This window comes from Centroberyx gerrardi, chromosome 13 (assembly GCF_048128805.1).
Source record: "Centroberyx gerrardi isolate f3 chromosome 13, fCenGer3.hap1.cur.20231027, whole genome shotgun sequence".
Classification (NCBI taxonomy): domain Eukaryota; kingdom Metazoa; phylum Chordata; class Actinopteri; order Beryciformes; family Berycidae; genus Centroberyx; species Centroberyx gerrardi.
The window spans coordinates 15,224,459-15,249,458 of record NC_136009.1 but is presented as its reverse complement, the minus strand read 5'-3'; the positions used below and the strand labels follow the sequence as shown (position 1 = coordinate 15,249,458).

Genomic DNA, 25,000 nt, shown 5'->3' with positions numbered 1-25,000 from the left:
CCCACCGCCTTATTTGCTTCCCGTCTTCTCTTGGCATATACTTTTTCTCTCTTGCCTTCTATGTCTCTCTCTCCCTCTCTCTTTCTCTCTCTCTCCTCTGCCAAGGAAACGTCCAGCTAATATGATCATTCAGCACTTGTCAAAGTGGACAAATAGAATTAAGGCCGTCAGATGTGCAACTGCTACGCCTCTTGCGGTCTCATCTTTTCTCCTCTCCCTCCCTTGCATTCTTTCACTTATCCTCCTCTTCCTTCCAGTCCCCCCTTGTTGGTTTCTGGTGCGCTGCCAAAATTGAATAGATCTGTCATGTTTCACTGCTAGTTTGCTTACTATTTATGGACATGTACTGTATGTGAGCGCGTGTGTGCGCCTCTGTGAATACAATATGCTTAAGCATCCATGTCAATATGAGTATATGGGTATCTGCTTTCATTTACAGAGGCCCATTTGTTTGGATAGTGTCAGTGTCCTGCAGAGGCCTTGCAAGTCAAAAACTCGACTTTTCTGGAACCGAAAAGAAAATGGCTGAGATTCCCAATATTTTCCAGGAAATTGCATATTCTACATTGTATTTTCACTGGTTCGGCTTGGTCTAGAGACATTTCTTGCACATGGAAGACAATGTCAACTGCCAATCAGATGAAAAGAACAAATGCCAAAATTGATTTGTGCAGGAAACCGGTGTTAGGTGGGAGTAGTGCAAACAAGTCATGAAAGAATCAGTGATTTCCTGTCAGCCTGTGATGACTTAATGACTCATCAATTTGGGATCAGGAGCTCAATCTACCGGTGTGGATTTTCCAACTTTATTACACAGCGGCAAAAGTAGCCAGACCCGCTTAAGCCCTCTGTGTGAGAAAACTGATTCTGGATTAGTCTGGAATGAGGAGCGCAAGCCAGGGTCAATTAATCCCTCTGTGTGAGAAACTTACTCAGGATCAGCCCAAGCCCTCAGTGAGAGTGATTGGCAGCTGGAGGAGGATCAATGGTACCTCTGTAACAGGGAATCCCTTGTCAGTAACACACCTTGACAGAGGAAGAGACAGAGAAAGAGAGAGAGAGAGAGAGAGAGAGAGAGAGAAAAAAACAATGCCAGAGACAGAGAGAGAGATAGGGAGAGAGAGAGAGCAAATGGAGTATAGACTTGTCGAGTTTAAACCACTATGTTGATTGATTAAAGACCAAGAGAATAAAGGAGGGGGTGGATTACCTGAGAGCCACCTTGCGGTATATGTGTGTGTGTGTGCATGTGTGTGTGTGCGTGTGTGTGTTTGTGCATGTGTTTTATCAGGTTTAGAACCAATGGGATCAGAGAAAGTTGGAATAGAGTTAAAATAAGCCTCCGACATGTCAAGGTGGCCTGGATGTGAAGCTCAGTGTGATTACAAATGAAATCATTAATTCCCCTCTCACCGCAGGAAGAAAGTCATTAAGACACACACGCTTGGCTTATCTCGTTCTCGCTGTGTGTGTGTGTGTGTGTGTGTGTGAGAGAGAGAGAGAGAGAGAGAGAGTTAGAGAAAAGAGACAGAATGAGATGGAGATAGAGAGTGTCAAGAGAGATTTTCATATTTTATCATAGACTACTGTCGTATTAACCAACTGTTGTTTGCCCCCTCTTTGTCCCCCCGATTTAAAGCTCCTGTCCTGGGATATGAGCAGCTATACACCCTCCACCTCCCCTGAAAATGGGGGAGGTGGAGGTGGAGGTTAGGCTTGCAGGGATGAGAGAGGATTGGGGGATACAGCAAAGGGTTGGAGGGGTGGAGGGAGGGATGAAGGGATGAAGGGAGAGCTTGTGGGCCCACTGGGATCCCTGTATCATGGAGACACAAGCAGAGAGAATGAGAAAGGTCATCTTTACACATGAAAGTACGTGTGCGCTTGACACACACACACACACACACACATACACACACACTGGGGCTTTGTGTCATGCTAATGATGATCATTATTCACTTGGGCTGAAGGCCAGAGGAGAAACTGGACAGCCTGTGGTGCAGTACAGCAACAAACAACGAACAAACATTTAAATATGCACATGCAGCTCCCATCAAGAAAAATACATAACATTGTGGGCTGGCACTGGTTCCTTAACAGTTTCTTGAGGTATGAATCAGCTCACCACAGGGGAATGTGTTATACCCTGAGCATTTTAAACACCTGCCCCTGCCTTATCAGGAATATAAACAGAAATGTGGATAATTCATTTAATGGAAAAACAATCTCACTCCATCACCTGAATGAAACCTTTCCTTCTGGAACCCATTTTGCTTAGCTAGACTTCTGGCGTTTTTTTTTCGTTTTTTTTTACAGTATGGCTGACAGTACACAGCAGGCATGAATCCTAATGGGGATTATAAAGCAAAGCTGCACCTGTCACACCAGCTCCCCGTCTGTCTGTCTGCCTGCCTGACATGGTGTGTGTACTCTGGATAGTGTCTCTCTGTCCGTGTGTGTTTGTGTGTCTGTGATCATTGTGTGTCTGTGTGTGTGCATTCACTTTGAAGTTGGTTTCTGTGTGTGTGTGTGTGTGCACGTGTGTGTCTGTGTGTTCATGTGTGCGAGTATACATATGTGCGTATGTGCTTTTCTGCTGACTCCTTTATGTGTGTTTTTTTTCGTGTGGAAGCTTGCGCAAGAGTGTGTGTTTGTGTGAGTGACAGATGTGCCGTTCTCCCAGTACTTCCAGGCAGGCCCAGAGCTGTGTTAGCAGGGAGTTTGAGTGACAGGAGGTCAGGGAGCGGGGGAGCGATATGTCATCCAGCCAGGAACTCTTGCTACCGAACAAACACTGGCAGTACGGCTGCTGCATCTCAGATGCCTTTATCTCCCTCAATCTTATATTTTAAGAAATGTTTTCACACCTCGCACACGCCCACAAAGACATATGTGTTGTGTGGCTGTAATGAGAAGCTTATTAGAAAGTTTCTCATCGTTTTGTAAAGATCTGCGTAAATTGTCTCTATATTACTTTCTTTCTCCTTCTTGTATTTTAAGGGATCTATCACCCATGTTGCTGTTTATCACCCCTCATCATTCTTGCCATCTTAGGAGTTAATACTTTGGGCCATTGTTTGGTTTGGTTATTGTTTTTTATATAATTTGTAATTTTAATTCATATCCATTTTTATTGGACACAGCTGGGGTTCCAGTGTGTCTGAAAATCCACCTTGCACAGTTTAATAACACAATAAAAGAACCAAATTTCATTAAAATACCATGTTAAACTTATGATCAGTTGCATTGTGCTATATTAAAACCTCTGATGAAGAACATTCCAGACACAGGATTGCAGCACAATGCAGCAAAGTAAAAAAAAAAAGAGCCACAATTGTATAAATGGTGGTTGGAGTCATTAGTTCCATGAGTTTCCAGAATCACTGAGGTACATTTTCAGATACACTGTAAGCCTATGGCAATGTTCATTTAGCACACAATAGCTACCAAATATCTAATTTAAGAAAATGGTGGTCTGAGGTATTTAATTCATAAAATTCAGGAAAAATAGTAAAGGACCTACATGGCAAAATGGTTGTCCTCTAATGGAATAAAAAATGACACACAATCGTTTCAGGAATGCCTTTCTGCTAACATTAAATGCTAAATACTTCTCTTCCCCGCAATGTTTAAATCAAGGACTCCAAATGAGAACAGAGACCTTTTAGCTACGAGGAAGCCTGTGAAAATGCCAGAAGAAAAAGCAGGGGAGCAACGGCAGTGGCGGAGCAGGCGGGATAGTGTTTATTAATGAGCGGGACTAGAGCGGCGGAACAGAGATACAGTATCCGACAAGGCCAGTGCTTAGATAATGCCACGCAGATGGGTCAGGATGAGCTTAGCATATTAACATGTTACGTAACTCCAAGTATTGCGATTGTCTTCAGGCACTGCACATGTGGGTGTTGGCGTTTTGCAACTTCTGTGTAACTGTTGACTTCACGTTTAGAACGGCATTTGTGGCAGTCAGGGAAACTGTTGGAAGACGGCGTTCTGTTTGTGTGGCTTTGAGTGAGTGTGCTTAAATATATGCTGGAGTGTGTAGCACTTGTGTGTGTGTGGGGGTTTGTGTGGGTGTGTTTTATTATGCATTTAAAAGCAGCTTCGTTGGGGGAATAAGCTAACCCAGACTGGGGCGTCCCATGTGGAGGCCCCAGCCACCCCTTTTCTCGCCTCTTCCCAATCTGGGGTGGTGGCTGGCAGAGATAAGACACCTACAAAGTAAACATTGCTGCGGACTACCTCTCCCTTCTCCCTGCCTCGCACACATCCATTCACACACACATTGCAGACAAACAGATATGCACACACACACACACACACACACACACACACACACACTCACAGCAGATGTAAGCCCGTTGTGTGCATGGAGATGCAGAGTAAATGTTGGCCTGAATGGCTGGATGGCCCGGGCACGCTGCTATTGTGCTGAACCAGGCTTCTTCTGCTGCCATATTCCTGGCAGACCAGAGCCTTCCGTTCCTATTGGGGTTGGGGTTTATATTCTGCTTTCTCTGCTCTTGTCTGCTTTGTTTTTCGTGCTTGTCGTAGTCTTCGGCATTCCTGCTTTTTTCTTTTTTTTTTTTTCCTCACGACTGACAGCCTGTCTATCTGTCTGTTTGTCTGTCTACCTGTCTGACTGCTTGTCTGCCTGCCTTTATATCTGCAAATCTTTAGCTGCAGCAGTATATTCTGCACCCCGAAGCACTGTCAGTTCCCTGACATCCCCCAGAGGGACGCACTCAAATACTTCCACTTTGGGTTCATTGACAGTACGAGGCAGTGTTGGTATGCAGAGCAAAGCAGTGAGAGTAGGATAGAGAAATTTTGTAAAAGTTACCGTAGTTTCTTTGAAGAATGAGAGCGCAGCCATCACGGCACAAACTGCCATAATAGCCAACTGGGAATGCCACTATAGACAGCAATATGGCTCCTAGAGGCTGACATGTCCTACTGTTTTAATGACTGCAGATGGAAGACATATGTGCACTTTGATTTTGGGTATTTTTTTTTTTTTCAAATCCACAATTTACATTCATGCAGACTGGCACACACTCTACAGTAGCTGAAACTGAGAAAGTAAGGATATAGAGGAAAAAAATCAGCCCCTCACCCATAGTTGCCACTTTTAGTGACTAAAATAGCACAAAACAAAACAGTACCAAGGTCTGTGTCCATGCGACTCCGTGAGCTATATAGTAGATATCAAACTTCCTCCTCCCTCCGTTAAAACTGTCGACTTTCTGTATCTGTTTTCAGGCTACTTCCTGGAGTTGCTGAACCGTTCGGAGTTGGCCCTACAGGAGACCTTCTCTCAAGCTTTGGGTTCCCTATACTCCCAGAATGCCCAGGTCTTCTCTGACCTGTACACTGAGCTGAGGCGCTACTGCCGAGGCTCCAACGTAAACCTGGAGGAGGTGCTCAACGACTTCTGGGCCAGGCTGCTGGAGAAGCTGTTCAACCAGGCAAACAAGCAGTACCTCATAGGTAGGTTACACTACAACCCCTCTGTAATGGAGCAACCAAGAGGGCTTTTTTTACTGTGATGATAGTGCCAATAATTGCAGTTGAGAACATATTCATGGGTCTATGATGTTTATACCAACCAGGTGAGGTGAACAGTGAGGTGATAATCTTTCTTGCTAATGTTCTTTGACCCTGTTGTGAGACTTCATATGCAATCCATAAACCCATTAGCTTTCAATGTATTCAAATTCAATATTTATGGAAATGCACTTTCGTGAAATGTTTATGCTGATTGCAGGGGAAGACTACCTGGAATGCGTCTCTAAGCAGACAGAAACGCTGCGGCCTTTCGGAGACACGCCCCGTGACCTCAAGCTGAAGGTCACACGCACATTTGTGGCAGCACGCTCCTTCGTCCAGGGACTGGTGGTCGGGGGAGAGGTGGTGCGCAAGGTGTCCCAGGTAAGACCTCTCTCTCTCTCTCTCTCTCTCTACCTCCCTGTCTCTCTCTCCAGTTCTCTTTTTCTCCTATTCTCTTCCCTTTTATTGTCAACCTGTATGGCACTCCCTGCGCTTTATACTCTTTCTGTTAACATTCTGGGTATCACTGCTTCTGTCAAGTCCTATTCTTCTACTTCCCATTCCCATTCTGAATTCTATTGCTTTTGATGGGAGCCACTGACTCCCTCCCAAACCTTATTTACCAGTGTCTTTTGTCCCCTGGAGCTAATATTCTCCTCCCCTCCTCTCCCTACATGTTCATTGGTATTCTTGTGTTCAGGGTCTGCATTCCACTCTGTCCTGAGTACTCACCATCCCACCCGGCACTCGGTGTGAACGCCCTCACACATTCACACACTTCTTCACCTATCCGCGGGCATAGTAAAAGGCAATAGCAGATCGATGTTAGTGGAAACGAGAGGCTCCATAAAGCATGGCCCAGGGCTCAGGCAATCAGCCCCTGCAACAGCAGTTAATGTCAGCGCCACACTGAAAAATGTCCCCCTAGGCTGTGGGGAGGGTTAATGTCAGCGCACCCAAGAGAAATGGCACCCTCCGTGCATGAGACAAGAGTAAGGTTGAGATCAGAGCACGACTGAGAAATCTTCCCTGCTCCTGAATGGGAGGGGGGCCAGTATTGGTGCGCCGATGAAAAATATCTCCCGTCATGCACTGGGCAAGGGGCGCGTTGAGTGCACTCATGAGAAATATACTCATCCTTTGAGAGAACATACGGTTGATAATGTTGCACCTGAGATTAATATTGCAATTCTTTCCCTGATGAAATATGGGACGGCCAGGGTTTAGGTAAGCATGAAAGAGAAAAAGAGGGAGGGAGAAGAGAGAACAGTAGCGTGACAAAAAGTCCTTATAGGGAAAACATTTAGGTGTAGTGCCACTGCCTGACTGCAGGACCACACATTTGGATGCATGTCGAAGGAAATCCTTATCCCTTCCACTGTGATGTATGTATTCTGGCTAGCATTACTGGTAGTATATGCTAGCATGATAGTGAGGCAGCCTGGCCTAGTATCTCTCTTTGTTTCTCTTTGTCCCAGAAAATAGGTGAGCCGCCTCGCTGCCTACACACAGGGACCTCAGGATGTCTCAATTACACACACAGTAAAGCCACAGCCACAGGGGAATAAGACCAGGAATAACACAGCTAGTCCAGCAGACCAGTTAGCTCTGCTGGAATAAGGACCAGCAATACAGTGACAGCTAAAACAGCCTGACTAAGAGCTAAGGGACTCCTTAGCTCCTAGCATTAACATGATTGCAACCAGTCTGGCGTAGCCACAGACATGCGGGAATATGAAGGCAACACTGCCAGCATAGCTTAGTTTAGCCGCCAGCAGCAACAGGGGAGTGAGGAGCAGTATTAGCATGGGCAGACACGCTAAGTTGGCATTTCTATTCATGATTTGTGTCCCATGGGTGTGCCCCCCAGTCCAGCCAGAGTGGCTTACGGCCCCCACAGAGATCTGCCAGCTGCAAGGTGCCAAGCTGATAAGCAGTCTCTCTCTCACACACACACACACGCACACACACACACACACACATATGCACACTGGCATACACACACACAAGCACATACAGGTACAGACACACATGCACATGCGCACTCATCCACATACACACCTCATCGTTCCATCATTCCCCTCCCAGCGCTGCCTCCCCATTTCCCCAGTGCAGCTAGATCTTATTACATATTTCCTGACTGATGGCATTTTGTTGGTGCTGAAGGACATTGAGCGATGTGTTCATTAAATGAGGTTGGCCTGGGAAAATGTGTAAGTAATTAGTGCAGCTTTTACAAAATTACAAAATGTCATCCTGGCGCTAATGCCAGGGCACTGGGAACCGCTACCACTCTCAGTGAGGTCATGGACTGCCTTCCCGTCCGCTTTCCCTATTACACACACACACACACACACACACACACACACACACAAACACACACCCACGCTCACAAACACACCCACACGCAGACACGCACATTCGCCCACACACATGCACACACTATAGAAGCCTCAAGAGGGAAAGCAAGGGCAGACTGTATTATAGTAAAGTAGTCACCAGACACACTGGGTCAATCTCTATAAAAGGGTATTTCCAAGGTACATTGAACTAGACTTGAGGACAGAATGTCTACTTTTCTTCAAATTCATCCGAGTCGAGGTCTTTATGGCATGGTTTGACTGACGTGCTGGCTTTGACCCTCTGTTCAATTTCGTATTCATAATTTGTGCGTCTGTGTCTGCATCTTCCCCAACACACAAGCGGCACTATGCTCTGCTGCTGGAGCAGCTTTCACTGGCTCTGATTGGAACAAATGAGAGAGAGAGAGAGAGAGAGAGGAAGATAATGAAAAGACTATGCCAAGCTCTAGCATCATCTCTTCTCTCTCCTCTCCTCTCCCCTCCTCTCCTCTCCACATCTTACCTTTCTCTCAATCCCTTAGTCTCCTCCCTCGCCCAGTAAATTGCAGGCTATCATTTCTGTTGATATTGTCCAGAGCTGTGCTCTGTTCTGTCCTCTGTCTCCTCTTAGTGTGAATAGCTTGGTATACTAATTTGGATCTTAGCTTTCCCTCCTTTCCCCTGTAATTCTATCTTCGATTGATTGGGCCCTAATGAGACAACCGCTCCTATTTATGGCTATTTATAGCCACTTAATGGGCCCGGTGACTGAAGATGTTTACCACACGCTGCACAGGGAGGTATTACAGCACACTGCTGGACTGCACGGCAGGAGGAAATAAGAGTAAATTCTCTCAGTGTATGTGTGCGCTCAGTATGTCTTCAGCAAAAGTCTCTGTGTTTGTTGCAAACGGCAGAGTGGGGATGACATGCATCCCCTCTCTGTATTAGGATCATTAGCTGTAGAAAATAGGCGCTGTAGTGAAAGGTGATGAAAGAATACGCTGGAAGGAGGCTGGGACTATAGCATAGCATAACAGGGAGAGACCGAGATGAGTGGTTACTGAGAAAGGGAAATATACATCAAACGATTCGAGGGAGGTATCCGTGAGACAGAAAGAGAGAGAGCCTAACATTAAGGTGCAGTCTCTCTTTCCGCCTAACATTAAGATGCAGTCTTTCTTTTCCTCCACAGTATTCGTTCTTCCCCTCCTTTGCTCCGGGCTGCACCAGTTGCTGTGTCCTTAACTTTTTCCGGACTGTTCCATTCCCTCGGGTGGGGGAGTGGAGGAAGTAGGCCACGCGCCACATAGCTCACTCTGGAGGCAAGGAGTCTAGAACGGCTCGCTCCGTAACACAGGGGGGAGAGGTCGCTCATATATCCTTACTAATTACACAGGAAGGGCGGGCAGAGAGAGAGAGAGAAAGAGAGAGAGGGAGAGAGAGAAGAGACTCGTGTCCCAGCCTCACTCGCCGTGGGCAATATAGAAGCTACTGACAGGTATGGGGAGCAAGTTGTGAAGGATGAAGCAAGGACATGTAAGGATATGGGTATTAAAATGTAACACAGTCACGTCAAAGAATCACACCTACATGCACACATCAAAGAAGGAATTTCAAATGTGCAACTTTCTCTCTGCATTCCTCTTAGGCCAGCACAGAGACGATTAGGATGAGGTCAAACTGAGTCCAAGTGCGGTGTGTGTGTGTGTGTGCGGCGTACTGTGTGTCTGTCTCCATCAGTCTTATTACTGGTCCTAATTTGAAGGCCCCTCCTTCACAGCGCTCGGTGTGCCGCAGCTCCAAGGACACCGGGGAAGTTGTCAACGTAAACCTCCAATTAGTGCCGCGGAGGAGTTACACACTGTTTTATGTCTGTTGTGCTTGGCCTGGGATTCCCAGCGTTAAAACTGTATGGATGATGTAACAGCAACTAGATTAATGATCGGATCGCTGCTTCTTCTTCATCAGTATTTCATTAGCATCTCCTTCTGTTTTCTCCTCCCCCACCCCTCTCCCTTGATCAATCTCTCTCTCAAGTTTTTTTTTTTTTTTTTTTTTTTTTGGGTGTCTCCCTATCTCTCTCCTTTTCGGTCCGTCTCTCTATTCGTCTTTCCTCCCCTTCCCTCCCTTTTCTCTCTCACCAAAGAAGCATTTGTCTGACTCATCCCTGGCTAATGAGTGGCAGGGGTGAGGATGGGAGGAGGGGAGAGGAGGAGGGCAGGAGTGGGGCTCTGACTCATGTCTCATATGACTTGAGATTAAGCCTGGGAAAGTGGTTAGTTTCACTGCTTCTTCTTCTTCTTCTTCTTCTCCTCCTCCTTGTTCAACTGGTAATAATTACTGGATCTGTTTTATATGTCAGAGATGCACTGACTAATTCAGTTTTATTACGTAAAATTTTTGCTGTGGTTTAAGATTTTATTAGGAGTTGACAGTTTTGGAAATAATTGGAAATGTTTTTTTGCCTTGTGTGGATCAAAGGTATGATCAGATGAAACTTTATGATGATTTAATGATCCCCGTGGGGAAATTGGGTTGATACAGCCACAAATAGCAATAGGTTGCAGCCAAGAAAAATAGAATAAAAAAGAATAAAAACTAGATAGAATAGAGAAGATATTAACATAAACCAGAATATAGCAAATGGGGGTTATATGAACATACATAACCAACAATTTCAACACTAGAACATGTTAAGTAGAATGAATGAATGAGGAGTATGGGAAAAAAAGTATGGATTGCGGCATTATTAGTGTATGCAAAATAATAACAGTAGAACATACTGAGAAAAGAATGAATGCAGAATATGTACAATATGAAAAGCGCCTTAAAGGATAAGGCTGGTGTTTTTTAATGCATTGCTTACCATCAACAAATCCTATGAAAATAACAAAATCAACAATGCATTTGCTCTACTCCCGTTACTTTCTGACTTCCCGTTTTTAGCCATCAACACGGAAGTCATTATCTCCAATTGTAAGCTAAAAACCTTGAAATACAGCTCACAAAGACATAGTTTCAATTTTAAAAATCGCTAACTGTTACCACGAAAAGTCAGGCTGTTGTAGTTATTACCAAATCAAATTCAAATGAGAACAAATTCTTCATTACGCCGGGGACTATTTTCGGTGTTACGAACTACTTTCCTGAGATCGCAAACGTGTTTACAGTCGGCTTATTAAGTTGTTTGATGAAAAAGTCGGCTGGCCCGGTGCATCGTGATGATGAAATATGCTGCCCAGAGCAATGGCATGGCTCTTTGACGTGTTTTTAATTGTGTTTTTAATACAATGGAGTTCTTTGCCTGCTGGGACATGGCTGCATTGGGCACCGGCTACATGGACGAGACTTGTTGGCAAAACAAAATCACTGCTGATTTTGTTATTTTCATAGGATTTGTTGACGGTAAGCAATGCATTAAAAAACACCAGCCTTATCCTTTAACTTGCATATACCAATATGCAAGATAGAGTATAGTCTGCTGTGTATAGGAGAATTACAGCATGAAGCACAAGTGCTGTTAGGGCACTGGCTTTGTTCATGCTGGTTCTTTTTATTGGAGGAGGGGGCAATGCCGCTGTCCATGGTCCTGAGAAAGCAATTCTGGCCTGAAAATGAACTCTTTATTCTTTCCATTCAATTTTGCCAAGCAGACTTGAGTGTATTGTAAACACAAAGTAAGGACAGAACACTGGAATGTACAAAGTCTCCATGATTTGTTTTCCCGGCCGATCCCTATTGTCCTATTTCCTCTGTGAAGACTGTATATTTGTTGAAAGCAGGTTTTAACTGTGACTTTGCTGTCAGAAGAGGAGCAGTTTCCAGGAAAAGCATCAGGCTGGCCCAGATGTCAGCTTAGAGGAGTTTTGTATGCGTAGCTGGGCTCGCTCCATCACACGCACGCGCGCACACACAGACACACACACACACACACACACACACACACACACACACACACACACACACTCACACACACTCACACTCACACACACTTCCTGGGGTTTTGTATGCATAGCTGTACTCTCTTGTGAACAGAGCTTACTGGTATTAACCCAGTTTCAGTTTTCACGCACGGAGGCCCTTTCCTGGGGGAGCAGCCTTGTGGGATAGAGAGATGGAGGAGGCAGGAAGGATGGAGTGAGGGATTGAGAATGTTTGTATGAATGTCAGGGCCTTTTCAGCGCGTGTGAAACAAAAAGCAAATTCTCCCAGAAAAGTGGTTTCCAAGGAAACTGCTGAATGAAAGACAACAAAAAAAAGGTCACCATGGGAGGTGACCTCCTCCAGTATTGTGGCTGTCATTGTCATTCCAAAAAGAGATCACATCTTATAAAAGCTTAATACTTTTGTCTGTCATACATTCAATAATCCATGGTACTGTGGAAAAGATGTTAATGGATAAATTGAATGGCAAGAGTTCAGCAGCACATAGTTTGTAATAGTTGCAATGGTCAAATGTGCATAGTTTGATCTATTGCTGCTATCAGTTTTATCCGTTAGTCTCTTAGATCATAGATGCTTGGTAGACAAAACTGGTAAATAGTAATTTTTCTTCCAGGTGGTGTATGTATGCTTATTTTTGTGTGTGCCCTACCCCAGGTGCAGCTGAGCCAGGAGTGCATGCGTGCCATGATGAGGATGACTTACTGTCCCCACTGCCGTGGCATGGCCTCGGCCAGACCTTGTGCCAACTACTGCAGCAACGTGATGAAGGGCTGTCTGGCCAACCAGGCCGACCTCAACACCGAGTGGAGGCATCTGGCAGGTGGGACACACACACACACACACACACGCACAAATGCATCCATGCAGGCATATGGTCACACAAAGGTTCGCCGAGATTGATGTTAAATTCTGTAGTGAATAGCAATCCAACTGAATCGTTCTACCAAAGTACTACACATTAAACATTTCACACCTCCTCCATGCTGACTATACCTCCCGTCTGTGTAGATACTATGATGCAGGTGGCTAACCGCTTTGACGGCCCAGCTGGTGTGGATATCGTGGTCCTCTCCCTCCCCAATCGCATATCAGAAGCCATCTCTACCATGATGGAGAACATAGACACTGTCAACAGCAAGGTGAGAACGCACACAATAGTGCACACGCATATACAAACTGACAACTGATATAGGTGATATATTTTAACTTTTATCATAAAGAGATCAGGAAAAAGACATGAAACCCACAGCGTTGTACACAGGGCATGTGTCCCAACCCCCAGGGCCACCGGATGCCTCTCCTTTAACTATATTTGAATGATTACCGATCGCTAATATTTATTAGCCTGTAATAAATGGATGCCTTATTGATCTCTGTTGGGAAATTCTCTTTTCACTTGCCCCCCTCCCACAAGGAGGTCAGAGATCATGGGCAGCAACAGAACAGCACACAAGGACACACAAGGATGCTGGGGCCAACATGGGGGCTTGAACCTGTCTCCTTACTCTCAATGCCACCCTGTTGCCCCCACGTTCATCTGTGTCTCCCCATAACACCTATCCCACCACTGAATTTATGCTGTTGCAATGCTCCACATACCTGGTTTAAAATAAAGAGATGTGAGTCATGACGGAGCCGGCGAGCCAACCATTCACTTCTCTGTTTAATGGTGTTTGAGCAACACTTTTATGTGACCCTTAAAAGGCATTGGCAGCCATGAAAATCTGGCTATGTTGTTTGGTGAAGGTGGAAAACAGCGCAGATAGTGAGAGGGAAGACAAAGCTTCCTCTGTGCTGGTTTGCTGTTAAAGAGCCTGGCTTGTGTTGAGCCACAGCCTGGCAGACTGCCTCCTCACTGATCATATTGGTTCAGTGCAGGGCTCACTTTACCAGCTTCTAATCTTCATAGGGGAAAGTGCTGAGCTGATCCCATAGAAGTCAATTGGTGTCCATAGTCTAGTATTATAGTAGACACTAGTGTAGCACAGATTATCCCCTATTTGCATAATCTGTTGACGTCCAACTCAAAGCCCATATGGTCTGTTACTTACTTTCCCTATAAGAATGTAGATTACAGATACAGAACTGGCTGTGATTACTGCAGCAACATATGGGTGTAAAGTTCTACCATTAATTTATATGAATGCATTTGCTAATATGTCTGAATGCTAAGTGACATCTGCTACTACTTGTATGCTGTAACAGAGCCAATACTCTGCCATATTTCTTATACATATTATTCAATCTGCTATGAACTGCACAACACCAACTAGTTATGGTGATAGACATGACTGGAAGCTTGAGACAGGTTTATGTTATAATGATATGTATGGGGGTAGAAAGGCTTGGGGCTCTCCAAAACTGGATAGATTGGATGACAGTTTCACTTTAGTGTTACTGTATTCCCTATGCTGCATTTATAAAATGTGAGCCCCATGGGGACAAGTAGTATTTTCTCAGCAGTGAATCCTTCTGCTGGAACAATGTGGTGATTGACTCCTGGGGTCATGCAAAATACAAGTAGCACTCATCATTCCTTGTCTTCAAAGGTGGAGATGTGTGTGAAATAATACACTCAAAGGTCCTTTGTGCAGTTATGAATAAGGTTGTCTAGTAAACTCTGCATAGTGGAGCAAAATGTTTTGCTGTGGCAGTACATAAGTATGGGTTTATAGGATTCTATTCAGAGAGCTGGTTTCAGCATTATTGGATTTCAGTCCTGTCAACACCAACACCAATAAAGATTATATACAGTGCAGAGCCTGATCTACATATGGTAGGAGAGTAAAGTTTATAGGGCATGTCTGAAACCTTGCGTTTCAAGTTTCATCCAGACTAGTTGTAGAGGAAGATGAATTTGATGATAAAGCACTGAGATCTATTTTGGCCTTGCCGTGTTTTGAGAGCTATGGGTAAACTCCAGCAGAGGCTTTAAAGCTTTTGTTGGAGCAGAAATCTATCGCAAAAAACCCTCCGACCCTCTTCTCTTTCTCACCAATCAATTTCCCCCTGACTTCCTTCTGATAACCCGTCCCTCTTCCCTCTCTCCGCTCCTTTCCTCTTCTGCTTACGTCACTTTCTCCTATCCCAGTTGTTCCAGGCCTGTGGGAACCCCAGAGAGGGAGGAACCAGCACCACAGGACTGGAAGAGGCGTTGAAGAAAGGGAAGATTACAGTGGAGGACAGGGTGGGACCCAGCACTGACAAACTGGAGAAACTGGTTAGTATTTACCTGACTGAATCTCTGTCCTCATTATCGCTCTCTGATGGCCTATTCTGTCCCATTCAGAGTGATGGTTTATGACGCAGGACCTATTGCTGATCATGGTCAATTAAACCCCTGGTGCTGTTCATTTCAGCTTTACACAGAGGACTATGGGATGATTAGAAGGGGAATGAATGTGCAGATGAATGACTTAAATGACAAATGACTGGGTGAAGTAAGGCGAGAGTCACTTAATCACTTTCCCCTGCTATTTGTTGCATTACTGAGTGCACCCTCATGTTGTGATTTTAGACAAGCTACAAAAGACACTGTTCGCTTCTACTCTCCCACAGGTGTCTGATGTGTCCAGCAGGTTGAGGGAAATGCAGCCATACTGGGTTTCTCTTCCAAATATCCTCTGCAGTGACAGAGTGGCCACCGGAGCAGGGGCCGAGGATAAGTGTTGGAACGGCATGAACCGTGCCAGGTAGGGCCCATACACACACAAAGAGATTTATTCCAAAATTAGATATTCTTAAGTAAAAAAAAAACAACCTAATCTTATAAAACGATGACTGGTATGAAAGTATTGCACACTGTGGGCTACTGCTGAAGTGATGAGTCATCTCAAGACCTTGGTTTATGAAACAAATATGTTCTTTAGTCATCTGTATTTTCAAAATATTGAATGTTTCTGCGGTCAATATTTCTTTTCCAAAATGAATTTACGAGTGAGCCCTTTCACCCTCACTTGTCAGATTCTTGAGTGTGACATTAAAAGAATGGTGATTAGAAGAAGAGAAGAGATTTTTGATTTCACCTATGTGTGTGTGTGTGTGTGTGTGCGCCAGGTACCTTCCCGAGGTGATGGGCGACGGCCTGGCCAGCCAGATCAACAACCCTGAGGTGGAGATTGACATCACCAAGCCAGACATGACGATACGCCAGCAGATAATGCAGCTGAAGATCATGACCCACCGCCTCAAGAACGCTCTCAACGGCAACGATGTGGACTTCCAGGACACAAGTGAGTACATTTACCTGGGCACACATCCGGGAGAGGCTTAGTGTGAGTGCGTCTTCATTAGTACCAGTGATTAAGAACAAAAACAACCTATAATGAGTTTCTAAAGACCTCTCAGAAGAAACTTCAGCTGCAGAGACTAACACCCAGATGATTCACTGATGAACTAAAAATTTCAACAAGTTCTACATTGAGGGCATTGAACTCTATTCTGTGCATCTGAGGACTTAGCTCACTATTATATCTCAGTTAACTACACAGACTCTATCAGAATGGCAAATGCAGTACTATTTTAGGATTAAGCTGAAGGTATTGCTTGGCCTAAATCATAATGCCACTTTGAATAATTGAGGTCATATTTTGTACCACATTATGTATGTATTGGGTGAGTACTGGCGGTGAAAGTCTAATCCTTTTTTCGGGGGCTTGCACCTGGGCAGTCAACCTCATATTGTGTTGCTATTAGTTAAGCAAATGCACATGCAGTATGCGGAAATCCTATTAGTATGTTAATCCTATGCATACATTGCAAGCGACATCATATGTAAATGTTGTCGTCAAGGCTGTACATTAGGCTCAAGTCCTTTTCCTCTGTGCCTGTGTCTTCTCTCTGTGTGTAGGTGATGATGTGAGCGGTTCAGGAAGCGGCATGTGCGCCGATGATATCTGTCCCCGGGGTCCGCGCCTCATCGTCCCCAGCACGGACCGGCCCAAACTCTATGTCAACCTTCCAGAGAACAAGAAGGTGGTGAAAGGCTCGGCCAACCAGAACCTCCCCTGCATCACCGTCTACCTGCTTTCATTGGTCACTTTGCTGCTCCGGCGATAATTGACAGGGGAATCCACCAATCGGGACTGAGTTAGGGACATGGGGGGGGGAGGGGGGGGGGGTTTGGGTGGGGTGGGGAAAGGCTGAAAGGGTGGGAGAAGAAGTTGGGGGTTAGTTACTTTGCCAAAACTAAATAAATAAATAAGGAAACAACAAAAAAAAAATACTTGGATGGACTTCCTTTTGGTCTCGGATTAGAACAAAATGGAATGACGAGTATTCATAGATGTTTTGGTTCTGCTCTTGTCTTTTATTTCGTGCTATATTATGACACCATTAGAGCTGGTCTTTTCGCATCTTCTAATGTTTTGTTTCTGGTGTTTGGGTTCTCTGAGATTATATCTGTACCTAAGACATGTGTAAGACTATAGAGCTAACAGTATGTTGGTGTTGACACCATGGGGAGAGGGAAGGGAGAATGGGGCTTTGCAGTAGCGCTGAGCCAGATATTTGTTATTCCACTCCTTTAAAACCGCATTTGTGTTCAGTAGGATTATTTATTTATTAATAACTGAGGACAATAGACCCCCGAGTGGTTTCACCGCTCCCCAAGAATAATCGAAAAAGTACACAAACCGCAAACTCAAATGAAATAAACTATTGATGAGTTTTAAAGGAGGATAATCTGGACAGCACGGCCCTGAGTAAGACCCTCCAAACCTCTTAACGCATTAAGCGCACAACATCATTACACTCACACACACACACACACACACACACAGAGAGGATGAGAGCGCTCTGCGTCAGCACTTTCTGCCGTTTCATCATGTAAGCTGTAATAATAGCCGTGATCACATTCATACAGACATGATCCTCTACTGTGGGAGTAATGTGACCCTTCCACCACTCCATCCATCCACTCATCCCTACATTCCTCCTCTCGGCCCCTCCCCCCCCCCCCTCTCCCCGCCGGAGCTGATCTCTCTCTCTCTCCAGGCTCTCTGCTGGCTGTGTAGGATCGGGCAGGGGAGTCTGGTGTAAGCAAAACACATGCTAGGCTAGGCCAGGTCTCAGATGACAGCACCTTCCCACTATAGAGCACTGTATGGGGGAACGGGGGTGTCAGTTTAAGATCGCCCTCACAGCAAAGGATTGACAGTTTATGACATTGGAAACGTGTAGCAGTGAATAGAAATGAAATGTTATGTCCTGTCCTACAGAAGCAGAAACAGAGTGCTGTCATGTAGCGCTTTTTTGCCTATTCACTCTATGTGCGCAGCAGAGCAAAGCTATAATATGCATCATTGGTGTGTTCCCTGCAAAGGCCCAGTGTCTCTAAGATTAGCATCATAATCGCAACCAGCAATGGTATATATTTTTGTCTAATTGCAGCAATATTCAAGTCAAAGCCACATCATGGACAGCACTGCACTATACTATAACCACATGTTCTACTGCAGACGGTGTACACACTTTTGACTGCTTCTATGTTTTCCAGAAAAAAAGAAAAAACTAGCCTGTAGGAATCCAAATTTTGTACTGGCCAGATTGCTGTATGCTATATCTCTTTATTTCTTTGATTTTCTTTCATTATGTGTCAACCTATCTATATCTGCCTTCCATCTCTCTGCCCCTCCTCTGTATCAGTGCCTCTTTCTTCCCGCCCCCTCTTCCCCGCTCCCCGCTCATCAGGTGTAATGACCTTCAAAGCGTTCCCCTTGCTTTTACATGACGGCAAGGCAATGTGACAATGACACAGCGCTTCATTATGTATCAACCTTACTGAGAATGTTGTGGGAACACAGTCTAAGGCTTTGCTGATGAGAAGCTTGCTGGGAGGAAACATGTACCACGTTTTAATTCAAAGAAATGTCAGAGCTCTCATATTTTAGAACGCTGTGTGTAGGAGGATGGGACAATGGCTGTGTGTGTGTGTGTGTGTGTGTACGTGCGAGATGGAGCAAAAGAGAGTGAGAGTGAGGATAGAGCCTTTATAAATCTTGTTCGGGTGACACAGACAGTATTGAAATGTATTGCATTGAACTGTTGCATTGAACTGTTATTATATTAAGAAATATAGCCCATATCTTTCACAAATGGAAATTTCAACCGGACTAATAACTCCCAAGGGAATCTGTGTTGATGTTATCTGTGCTTGTCAATGCTGTGACAGTGAAATGCTAGGAATGAGGAGGATGCAGATGGTCAGGCTTTATGTCCCTAAACATGGCTTCAGTTGCACACGGGACATCTGACATACATCTGATATGCACCTAGAAATTCGATAAATGCTGCAGATCCAATTAAATAGTTGTGGGTCCCTGTCAAAGTTGAAAAGTGGGAGTTTTGTTGTCACAATGTGTTGCCTGCCAGGTAATTTTGATTGCATTTTCTTCTTTTTGATAGTTCTTTAATGAGTGCTGTGTGTGTGTGTGTGTGTGTGTGTGTGTGTGTGTGTGTGTGTGCGCGTGCGTGCGTGTGTGTGTCTTTCTGATGGTCCCTGGTTTCGAAATCTGCCTGTGACTGCCTTTGTAGGGTTGGGGTCAATTCCATGATTTAAAAAAATGAAAGAAAGAATGATATAAGTCCCAGTTAAAAATTACCTTTTGTAAATAAAGAACAAAAATAGCAAGAGCACCGCATGGGTCTTCTTTTTTGTGACCCTCCTGAATTGAATGAATTTGAGTTGGAATGTGAAATTACAACTTATGCCCTGTAAAGAATAGGAAATGACTCCAACTGTGATGGTGACATTCCAATTCAAAGACGACTAGCAACTTTAAACTCACAGCTTCACTTTCAATGGCTATGTCTCACAATGTCATCGGCCGAGATTTGCACAACCCCCCCCCCCCCCCCCCCCACTCTCACTCTCCTCCTTCACCTTTTGATCTCATTAGTTTGTTCCCCCTCCCTTTTTTAAACGCTGCACTTTTATGAGGCCAATAAATGGCATTGTCTGCACAAAGACATCACAAGATGGTCGATCAATAGGTGAGTCAACACCTTCCAGAAACGACTATTGATTGGAGATGTGTGTATGCAGATAGATATGGACCAGCAAGATGTCTCCTGTTTGACTCTGGTGAAACAGCGTACACACATCAAGGCCCCTGAGTACCACTAGCTCCCCTCATGAGCCCAGGAGCAGGAGGGAAGTTGCTCCAAGGCGCTGATCTAAAATCAGTGTGTGCTCCCCAATCCTACCTTCACTCAGTAGATTGGGGGATAATGCTAAACTGATTCTAGATCCTTGCATTTACAGACAACTTTATTCTACACTGAGTTGAATGTGGCAGGCATTTCTGAAAGGTGCCGATTTGTGAGAAAGAAAAAAATACTCTACATTTTTTTTTTTTTTCATTTTTATTTTGGTTTTGTTGTTATCAGAAACCTATGGATAATTTGTTTATGGTGAAGATAAATGCCAGAAAGAGGTTGAAAAATACAAATGTCTCATTTGCTGTTGTTTGTTCCTGGAATCTTGTGTCAATTATATACATTGTAAGATTTTCAAGATGCCTGTGTCCAGTTTATTTTATGTGGTGTGTGCGTGTGTGTGCATGTTTGTGTGCATGCGTGTGGATGACAGAATAAGAGGGAGAGTGAGTAAATAAAGCCCTATAATTAATTCCTTTATACTCTCACCTCTAGAAGATCAAAAGGGTTGAATTTAGATTTCCAACACTGCACACGTTTGGCCTTTCTTATACAATTAAAACTACCTAGAACCTAGAAAATGCAGATCTACTGTATCTGTAAGTGTCTTAAGGAGGAGGTCTCTGGTCTACTTGAAGCTGGGTACACCATCTGCCCGAGTCGTTTCCCAGAACACACCGGGGCGCACTGCCACCTTAAAAGGGCCAATGCGCTCCAGTGATGATGTCAGAGGTGACAGCTGCTGTCTGGTCTCGCCACTCAGGAGGAACTGCCACACGTTCAGGACACACTAAGTGCTTTGTCTTGTCTTGGTGTGCACTGTGTTGACACTGAAATGATCGTCTCCCCCAGGATGGTTTTAACAAGGTGTACTTGACCATGATGCTATGGGAGATTGAGATGCCATGCTCTACATATAGCACAGTCGCATACAAAGTACTCCTAATATGTGTGTGGAAGCTGGGTGGTTTTGTGTTTGTATTTCCGAGTCTGTCATCAGGTTACAAACTGTATAAGCGAAAAAATGCCACGAGAAAAGTTGGGGCAAGAATATTTAACCAGCATCATGAATATTTAAGTATGTCACAATATATTTGAGGGCAGACAATTTCAAGTGCCCCCCACCCCTCCACCCCCTCTCTAAGATACACTGAGTTTTATTCTGTCCTTCTAGGTTGACCTTGTTCACACCAAAGAGACTGTTTGATGTCACAACACGGGGGTGGTGGGGGGGGGGGTTTAAAGACACTGACAGACCTGGCAGCACATGCCATATTTTGTGGTGTAAATATAAAGTTTAAAATCTTTTCAGAGATTTACTGCCTCCATCTCTCTTTTCACCCTCTAAGGTGAAAAAGTACATTTTTTTCTTCCTCAAGGCAGGTCAGGGAAATGGGTAGTTTTTTTCTCTCTCTCTTTTTGTTTACAAATTTAAAATGTACACAAATGAACTGAACAATCCCAGCCCACAGCTAAACTTTAAAATCAATATGTCTTACTCCAAACTTTTTGCAGTTGCATCATGTCATTTCTACTCAGTGGTAGGACTCAGTTGTCTCTATTCAGTGTCCTAGAAAGACCCTGTTTCTGTTGTTCTATTGTAAGTGAACTGTATAGATTTAATTTTACTCAAATTATTAGCTCTCTTTCTGCAGTTCTCGTCCATGAGTAGTTACTTATGTACACACCTATGGGCAGAAACACACACACTCCCAGCTATTGATCATGTCTGAAGCTTTTCACCCACTCCCTTACTCACAACACACACAAATGCACACATACACATTAGTTATTCTCAGCCTTTCATCTTTTGGCTTGCCCTTTTGTTCAAAGCACTTTTATGAGTGACTGATTCACGCCATGCATGGCCTCCCTATTTGAAACATCAGCTCAACAGGGCAAAACACTTGTCAATAAAAACCTCCCCAGCTCAATACAACCTGAACTGCCTTGGCTTTCAGGCTGCAGATGTCTTTACATGCTATCAGGATTGTGTATTCAACGGCTTATGAAACCCATTAAAGGACATTATCCTCAGAAATCTAATGAAAAGAGGGTAATGACATACTAAATAAATTTCTGAATAAATTTCCATTTCAATATGAGAGCAACTAATTGGGTAGCTGGATTAGTTCAAAGAAATGTAATCCCTAGTCTAATGGAGAAAATTAGCTTTTTGTCTTCTTATTTTGTCCTCAGCAGCAGGTGCCATGGTAAACCTACCAAATCTTCAAACGTGATCTAGTGAATGTTTTATTGAATAAACAGAGTAGTCTGGAGTAGTTCTAGGTTGATTTTATTGTTTTAACTGCTCTCTCTCCCATTCACTTTGAACTTGGATTACACCGAAAATCCATATAGGCTTTCACGTCAAAATGCCAGGGATTCATAAAGACGGAGAAATCCCCTGTAACTTTTAACTTCAGTGTCATGTCTGGAAGTTGAGCCAAAGATACACAGAGGCAGGCTTTTCTCCATCTATATCTCCCTACATGGCTGCAAACGTACTCTGTGCTCTTGTGCCTTTTGGCTTATTAGACGTATTCTCTCTGCCTTTATTCTGTTTGATCTGCTCTGCAATTGAACTCTCTCTCTCTCCCTCTCTCTCTCTCTCTCTCTCTCTCTATCTACCTCTTTCTCTCTCTCTCTCTCTCTCTGATATCAAGCTGTCTAAAGAGTTGTTATATTATTATACATCAGTGGTGATATTCTAGATCAAGGGCAACAGATCATTGCTTCTGTCAGCTGTCTGAATATGAGAGGCGTCTCACTACAGCAGTTTTACTTCAGGTCGTAGAAATGTACATACTGCCACCTAATGGAAAAGGGGAATCATTACAATGTCAGAAAATATGAAATGGCACACAAATAAAAGCCGGTTAGCCAGAGTCACAGTCTTTATGGGTTGAAATGGAAGTTATGGTCATAAGGATGTGGGTCTGTGGGTGGAGAGAAGTCACAGTCCTGATCAGACAAAGCTGCTTCAGAGGTATGAATGACCTCTGTGTGAGACCTGTCATCCTCTTCATTCTGCATTAACAACATACAGATAATCAGGAGCAGTAGAATTTGAATCTGACTGAATACAAACCCTCAGCTACAGTGTAATTATATTGGTAGCTCACATATATTGTATGTGGTATGAACTGATTCCCAGTCAGTAATGTCTGTGTGTAACTCACAGTCTTTGAGACCAGTGTCTGATACAGGATCCTGACAGCGGCCCTGTTGGCAAGGATCAACCTCTTTCCTGGGACAGAGGAGAGATACAGCATAGCTATTATCATGACCACATTATTTCTAGCCTTGTGAAACTCTCATACTTCCAAATCAACTAGTCTACCAGAGAGGAAGAAATAAGCGAAAAATTGGGCAAGCATTTTCTTTGGACTTTGTGTAACAGCAGGAAAAACAAACAGTATCTTAAACCGCAAGATGTTACTGCAGAGCTGGAATTTCAAGCATTTTTATGTTAACAAAATTTGGCTATCTCCATTGCAAAGATAAACACGATTTGACTCACTGCATAACCGTAATGTTTCCCAATAGAGTAGGAGAGCAAAGTCCCAGAAGACAACGTGGATAATCTGAATTTATTCATTTTGTGTGTGTGTGTGTGTGTGTGTGCTGCCTATGTACACGTGCGCATGCATGCATTTTGTCTATGTTAGGACCTGATGCTCTTGTGGTGTTCATCCAATTTTGTCTGTCGAATGGCGTGCAGTCTCTGGCTGTTTTTCTGCCGCATGGCCCTCAGGTCCTTGTGGTCGGCTGCTGAGCGTTCGTTGGCTTTACCCAGTGGGTCAGCATATGTCACTGAGTCAAGTGTGGCATCACACTCTGTTAAGGAAGGACTGGGTGAGAGGACAGAGAGCCTGCTTTATACTTTTAAGGTTCATTTATTCATTTTCCATACCCACTTATTTCTGTTAGGGGTCATGTTGTCAGGACTGTTGTCCTACCAACCCAGACTCATTTAATTTTACAAGAGACCAATTTTGCATCACAAAAAGTCTGATCAAAATGGACTGTTTTGATTCTCAGCTCTGAGTGCAGATATCAATAATTCATAAAAAAAAAAAAAAATTCTGCCATAACGTGCCTGTTATTCCACTGTGGGTCACGTTTGACATTTTAATATATAGATTTTTTAATAGTTTAGTTTGGTCCCATGGTCATGAAACATTTTCCACAGCTAACTGATGTCACTAAAAAAAAAGCTATAGTTGGAGCAAAAGTAGAGCTACAACATTTCTGACAAACACAATGATATGAATTTGGCCCATTTCAAAGCACAAATGCCTAAAGCAGCACCTTTGGCCAACACTAACATGTATGTTTCAAAAAACCAATCAATACCTCTCCTTAATCAGTCATTCTTCATAAGATCATTGTTTGACAAAGACTCATTCCTTATTCCAATGTATTAAACTAGGTATTAACCTATGGAAAACTATTGCAAGCACACTAATAACAAGAATCTGCTTAATACATAATAGGATATAACAACACAATTTAAAGTCACACTGAAATGAAAAATGACTTTCTTTGCCTTTTTACCGTACACCTATTTGACAATTTATGCCAAAAAAAAATTACACTAAGAAAATATTTTCTTGTATTTTTATAAAATCTCATGATTTTTGGAAAATGGAAAATCTTTAGTGGTGTGGTGACTTAATGTACCAGGAGGCGTATGGAAAAATTCCAACCAATAAAACTTTTGTAACAGATTTTGTAACAATCCCATCCCTCCGCCCTTCCCATCAAACTCTCACTAACTGATATCCCATTGGTTTACTTTTGAATGATCCCTCTCCACGTAATGTCCCGCCTCAATATCCTGTTTCAACAGGAAATACATCACCTTAAGGAAGCAAAATGCTCTCAAAATGAAGTTCCATTGTGACTTTAAGCACAGAGCGCACAAATGTAATGTACTTGCAAAGTTCCAACCAATAATTTTAGTTTAATACACAGGTTAACAGACCTACATACTGGAA

At 43.7% G+C, this 25,000-nt stretch overlaps 2 protein-coding genes across 2 annotated transcripts in view; one reads left to right on the top strand and one right to left on the bottom strand.

The window, feature by feature from the left end:
* The window catches only part of gpc1b (glypican 1b), a 59,960-nt gene extending 43,014 nt beyond the window's left edge, over positions 1-16,946 (top strand). Inside the window, exons 4-11 of the mRNA XM_078287490.1 lie at positions 5,263-5,490; positions 5,768-5,931; positions 12,495-12,660; positions 12,849-12,979; positions 14,932-15,060; positions 15,399-15,532; positions 15,897-16,072; positions 16,690-16,946. Coding sequence (XP_078143616.1) covers positions 5,263-5,490; positions 5,768-5,931; positions 12,495-12,660; positions 12,849-12,979; positions 14,932-15,060; positions 15,399-15,532; positions 15,897-16,072; positions 16,690-16,898 — 1,337 coding nt within the window. The 3' untranslated portion in view covers positions 16,899-16,946. The remainder of the gene's footprint in view (positions 1-5,262; positions 5,491-5,767; positions 5,932-12,494; positions 12,661-12,848; positions 12,980-14,931; positions 15,061-15,398; positions 15,533-15,896; positions 16,073-16,689) is intronic.
* A 6,718-nt stretch (positions 16,947-23,664) lies between these two features.
* LOC139932900 (protein FAM227A-like) overlaps positions 23,665-25,000 on the bottom strand; it is a 6,367-nt gene continuing 5,031 nt past the window's right edge. Inside the window, exon 10 of the mRNA XM_071926840.2 lies at positions 23,665-23,835. Coding sequence (XP_071782941.2) covers positions 23,665-23,835 — 171 coding nt within the window. The remainder of the gene's footprint in view (positions 23,836-25,000) is intronic.